The 5,459-nt window shown below is 47.8% G+C and overlaps 1 protein-coding gene across 1 annotated transcript; it reads right to left on the bottom strand.

The window, feature by feature from the left end:
- Positions 1-606: 606 nt before the first annotated feature.
- LOC311581738 (myeloid cell surface antigen CD33-like) lies at positions 607-5,459 on the bottom strand. Its single transcript, XM_084754273.1, has 5 exons — positions 4,770-5,459; positions 4,302-4,583; positions 4,081-4,128; positions 1,568-1,661; positions 607-687 (listed from the first exon to the last, which is right to left on the bottom strand). The coding sequence occupies exons 1-5, from the start codon at positions 5,215-5,217 to the stop codon at positions 615-617; spliced, it is 945 nt and encodes a 314-aa protein (XP_084610399.1). The 5' UTR covers positions 5,218-5,459; the 3' UTR covers positions 607-614.

The following is a 5,459-nucleotide window of genomic DNA, read 5'->3' as shown; positions in this document are numbered from 1 at the left end:
ATTTGGGATCCCAATACAGCACCAAGCCTTTCTCATCATGAAATTTTAAGCACAAAAACCACTGTTCTGGTTTGACACACCTCAGTTAACAAGAACAGTTAGGCAGAAGCAGGACTACAGAAGCCAAGGGCCAGGTTAATACACTTAAAGACCTACCCTGAACTATGGGCTTTGATGGATTAGGTCTTTGTTTTGATTTTTGGCAGGTGGTGCTGCCTATGTGTTGAGTTTTATGGCCTGGATGGAACTTCCATCATGGAGTCAGTTGCGCTAAGTTCTGGGCCTACTAAGATGTGGGGCCCTGTTACAGAGGCAGAATGTAAGGATGAGTCAGTGGCCAGGGAATGACAAAGCTCAGGGATGGTCAAGGATGGGTGAATAAAGGGGTCAGTATGGGTCATGGGGTGAAGGGTAGAGAGAGGTGACAGTGGAGAACCACAGCTAGCTTTGGAAAGAGATGGGGTGCCACTGATCCGGGAGCATTCTGGTACCCAGCAGGGATGTGGACTTGCAGGAGGGTAGCAGATCACCAGTGGCCATGCTAAGCCAGGACATACAGGGTCCATCACAGGGAAGAGTCAGATGCTGTGATCCCACGTCACTCACCTGAGAGACTAATCCATGACAGCGGCTGCATAATCCACGTGGACGGCTGGCCTCTCCACTTTTTTCCTATGGGACTGTATACTGAGTGAGAAGAGCAGAGCCTTCAATTATGGGCATGCAGGGGACCAGGCACAGCAGCCACCCCCCCTACAGTAAGGGGCTGTAAGGGTGGCTGGGGGAGAGATTGCCACTGAGACAGCAGGACCTCCTAGTGGTGGCAGACAGCCTTCTTCCTATGGTGGCTGTTTTTAGTGAGGGATTTTTCGTGATTGAATCATTTAAGGTGAGGAGACTTACATAAATCTAGCTCGTTGGAGGTGGGAAGATGTACAGGTGTCAGTCTATATAAAAGACACGGAAGAAGGCAGTGCTTGCTCTTTGCCTGCTCGTTCGTACTCTCCAGTGTATGCTGAAGAGCAGCTGAGACATCCAGCCTCATGGACTGAACAAATTTTAAACTCTCAGACTTTCTATCAGAAGATAACCGTTGTTGGAATAGCTGGACCATAGACTATAACTCTGGTAAATCCAGTGTGTGTGTGTGTGTATGTGTGTGTATGTGTGTGTATGTGTGTATGTGTGTGTGTGTATGTATGTGTGTATGTGTGTGTATGTGTGTATGTATGTGTGTATGTGTGTGTATGTGTGTGTGTATGTGTGTATGTATGTGTGTATGTATGTGTGTATGTATGTGTGTATGTATGTATGTATGTGTGTGTATGTGTGTGTGTGTGTGTGTGTGTGTGTAATACTTTCTTTCAGTTCTGATTCTCTATAGAAATCTGACTAACACATTCCCAAAAGGCCACACATGACAGCTCCAGCATGGGAGGACCTGTCAGTACTCATGAATTCCCTGCCAGGATCCCAAACATTAAGACTCCTAGCACTGGGAAGCTAGGATTTAATCTTTGGCCTCCACCTTCCCACACCTGTGTCTTGTCCCGGGCGCAACACTCACCTGATGAAGAGGAAGCAGATCCCAAGAAACAGGAGCTTGATAGCCGCCTGCCCTATGGCTACCAGAACCACCTGTGCCGGGCGCCCCGCTTTCCCTGCAGAAAGGTGGATGGAGCTGAATTTACCTGCTAATCCCAGTGTCCCCCCCCTCAGAGAAGCACTTAGATATGGTCCTCCAAGCCTTTCTTCATCCACAGACCTAAGACGGCATCAGCCCAAGCCTCCCTGACTCCCTCATCCTGTTGTCCAACAATATATCAGAAAAAAAATCACTTTCTATCATAAACAAACTTCTGCCACAGGGGCGTGGTGGCCATCTGTGTTCCTGCTGCTCAGAAGGATGAAGCACTAAGACTGTGGGTTCAAAGCCAGCCTGGGTTACATAGCAAGATTCTGTATGGAAAATCAAAACCAAGCTGGGCACAGTGTTGCATGCCTTGTAATTCCAGCACTCAGAGAGGCAGAGGCAGCAGAGCCTGAGGCCAGCTGGTTTACACAGTGAGTCCAGGGTAGCCAATGCCACAGAGAGAAACCCTGTCTCAAAACAAACAAACAAACAAACAAACAAACAAACCCAAACAAACAGCTAACAAAACAAAACAAAAACCCAAATTCAAAACTAACAATTGCAATTGAAAATATCAAGAACCTCCAGAATTTGGGAGCAAATTTGCATATTGCAGTAAGGGGCTGTTGTCAAGTATATAAAAAAAGCATTCTTTAAACATTTCATATTTTTATTTGCCTGCACATGTGGGGCCTAGTGCCCTTTGAGGTCAAGGGAAGCTGTTGGGTCCCCTAGAACTGGAGTTATAGCAGCTACAAGCTACCACGTGGGTGCTGAGAAGTGAACTCAGGTAGTCTCCAAGAGCAGCCAGTGCTCTTAACCAGCGAACCATCTCTCCTGCCTCCAGGAAAGGATTCTTACAGCTTAATTTACAGGGAACTCAAATGCCTTTAATCTCAGTCCTCAGGAGACGGAGGCAGGTTAATCTCCGTGACGTTGAGACTAACCTGGTAACGTAGTGAGACCCTGCCTCAAAAATAAATTACAGCAACACAGCCCATAATAGTCACAGGATTTTTAAACTCAGACTTCTCAGAACATATGCAAATAGCCAAGTATCAATTTTTTTTTTTTGAGACAGGGTTGTTCAATGGCCTGCAATTTACCTTGTTAACAATAGCTAGTTAACAGTCTGGCTAAGGTAGATTGAATGGCCAGTAAGCCTGTCCTGTCTTCATCTCCCCAGAGGTGGAGTTATACGCACATGCCACCATACCTAGTACACAACACAGTCTCACAGTCTCTGTCTCTCTGTCTCTCTGTCTGTCTCTCTGTCTGTTTCTCTGTCTGTCTGTCTGTCTGTCTGTTGTCTGTCTGTCTTTCTCTCTCTGTTTGTGTGTGTGTGAAATGTGGATTCTGGGAATTGAACTCAGGTCCCTGCAAGGCAAGCTCTTTACTCACTGAGCCATCTCCCCATCCCTAATTTTTTTTTTTGTATCTGGTCAAAGTGCATAAATAAGTCCATGGCAATGCCAAACTTTTAATATTGACAAAGATGCAAAAGATTCCATGGACAGAGGCATGGGCCAATGTTCATCCTAAGATCCGTTCATAGGACCCAAATCAAAACAAAACAAGAAGAGTTTGGTCTGCCTTGCTTTGGTGGAAGTACAAACTCTCTGGCTCCCTGTTGGGAATGTTTTGCTGTCCAATATCCATGAAGAAACATTTGGTCATCATTCTCCATATCAGAAAGACACCAGGTTCAGCTGTGATTTGCATTTGGGAATTAGTAATTCAGATATATAGACAGACATATAGTCAGGCAGACAGACACACACATTCACACACACACACACACACACACACACACACACACACTTGTGGAAGCAGATACAAAATTATTTACTGCACATTGCTTTTAGCAGAATAACATCAATGGGATGACTGCCCAATAGTACAAGATGTCAATAGAACTAGATCCAGCCAGTGTGTATTGAAGTCATGGAGAGCTAAGGTCATTATGCTCCTGTAGCCTGAGTCCTCTCAGGCTACGTGTGGACAAACCAAAGCTTGGTTCTGTGTGTCATCACTGGTCTATTCAAAGAGGGGAGCTGACTTTCAGTGGACCGTCCTCTGTGTGTGCTATGCATGTTTTCCCATACGGTTGTGTGTCTGCACCAGCATTAAGATCAAAGCTGTTGACAGACTCAAGTGCTGAGGTTTCAGGCAGATTCTCAAGTTGACTAAAAGTGTCTAGGGGGTGTGTGTGGTTCTGTTTTGTGAATGCTGTCCTATCTCTGTAATGGCTCAGGAGTATGTCCAGAAGCCCAAAGGATTGAGGAAGAGATGGGGACAGCTGTTTCAGAACTTGAATGCGATGTTAATGAGGAGAGCCACCAGTTTCCCAAGAAGGAGGTCTTTGTGTTCAGGGTAAGGAGGGATGGACCCTTCCCTGAGCTAAAGAGACCCTATTTCTCCAACCCATGATGTCTTTCTTCCCTTACCTGGGGCAGCTCCTCCAGAAACATGGGTTGTGGAGGTCTGTGTAGTATCTTGGAGGGAAAAAAAAAAAGAACTTAGCATCTCACGTTTCAGAAACATTCCCCGCAACTGTCCAGGAAGCACAGAATATGAGAAGGATGGGACCTGTGTCCGACTTAGTCTCCAATCCAACTAAGATCCATGCCACAGCCACCATGCATCCCCAGGCCCCGGTTGAACTCACAGGTGACATTGATCAGGACGGTCTTTTGAACAGTCACACCAGCTCCAGGGAAGGTCACCTGACAGGTGAGGTTGGTGCCATGGTCTTGGAGCCTCGGTGTGAGAGTCAGCACCGAGGAGAAGGTGGTGGTCCTGGGGTTCAGGGATGTTAGGGCAGCTGACATCCAGGAGAAGATGGGGGGTGTCCCTTTCTCACAGGCCCAGGGCACGGAGCACGTCACATTCCTAGGATGGCCAAGCTGCAGAGTCTGTGGGATGTTGATGTTGGGGGTGTAAGTGAGGGCTGGAGAGGAGAGAAAGATATGGAAGTTTAGGATAGGAGTGACATACACCCCCTGAGAAGGCCACATTCTGACCCGACTCCTGCACTAGCCAGCTCCACCCTCAATCACTCTGAGACTAGAGCCCCAGCCCTGCCCTGTGGCACCCATGGGCTTCCTCTGTAGCCAGCATGGAGCCAGTACTTTACCTGTCACATGCACAGAGAGCTGATTGTGACAGTAATTCCACTGTACTCCGTCTTTTTCCAGTCGGAAGAAGTAAGAACCGCTGTCCCTCTTCTGTGCATCTCTGATGGCCAGGGAGCAGTCACCGTACTCTAAATCCCCAGAGAGGTGGAACCGGCTCTGAGTGTCCTTCTGCACCCATTGGTTTTGGCTGTTTGTAGCCACTAGAAAATCAAGGGAATGCTCCTCTTCACGGAACCAGTAGCCAAAGACAGAATACGATCTCCTAAGCCAGAAATTTCCAAAGAGTGTGCAGGGCACGAGGACGCACAGACCCTCTGGCACCGTCACAGACTGCAATTTTAGCGTGAATTTTGGATACGAAGCCGTGGACTCTGCAGGGTGGGGAAAACAGTTTCCAGAAACCCACTCACACACCCAGAGCAGGGGCAGTAGTTGCGGCAGCAGCATCCCAATGGGAGACCCAGGCTATTGCGAGTGAGTAAAGGTGGGGCTCCAGCAGAGGAAGAGTTATAGGAACTGGTGGAGCTGCAGAGAATCAGCAGATTTTAGTTGACGGAGGAGGAACCAGGGCGTGCAGGTGGCCTGTGTGCAGAGGGCACAGGAAAACCCAGTAGTCAAGACGACAAAGACACTGGGGCAGAAAAGAGCAGGGAAGGAGGGCTGGGGAAACAGCACAGTCTGTAAAGTGG

Source organism: Acomys minous, assembly GCF_964271855.1.
Source record: "Acomys minous genome assembly, chromosome: 2".
NCBI lineage: Eukaryota > Metazoa > Chordata > Mammalia > Rodentia > Muridae > Acomys > Acomys minous.
This window is presented reverse-complemented; position numbering and strand designations above follow the sequence as displayed.

Bases quoted from the DNA above. Each gene is read 5' to 3' on its own strand.
- LOC311581738 (XM_084754273.1), bottom strand. From the start codon at position 5,217: ATGCTGCTGCCGCAACTACTGCCCCTGCTCTGGGTGTGTGAGTGGGTT. The intron at 4,584-4,769 runs GTAAAGTACTGG...TCTCCTCTCCAG, and splicing joins GCTCTCTGTGCATGTGACAG to CCCTCACTTACACCCCCAAC. The intron at 688-1,567 runs GTGAGTGTTGCG...CTTCTCACTCAG, and splicing joins ATCTGCTTCCTCTTCATCAG to TATACAGTCCCATAGGAAAA.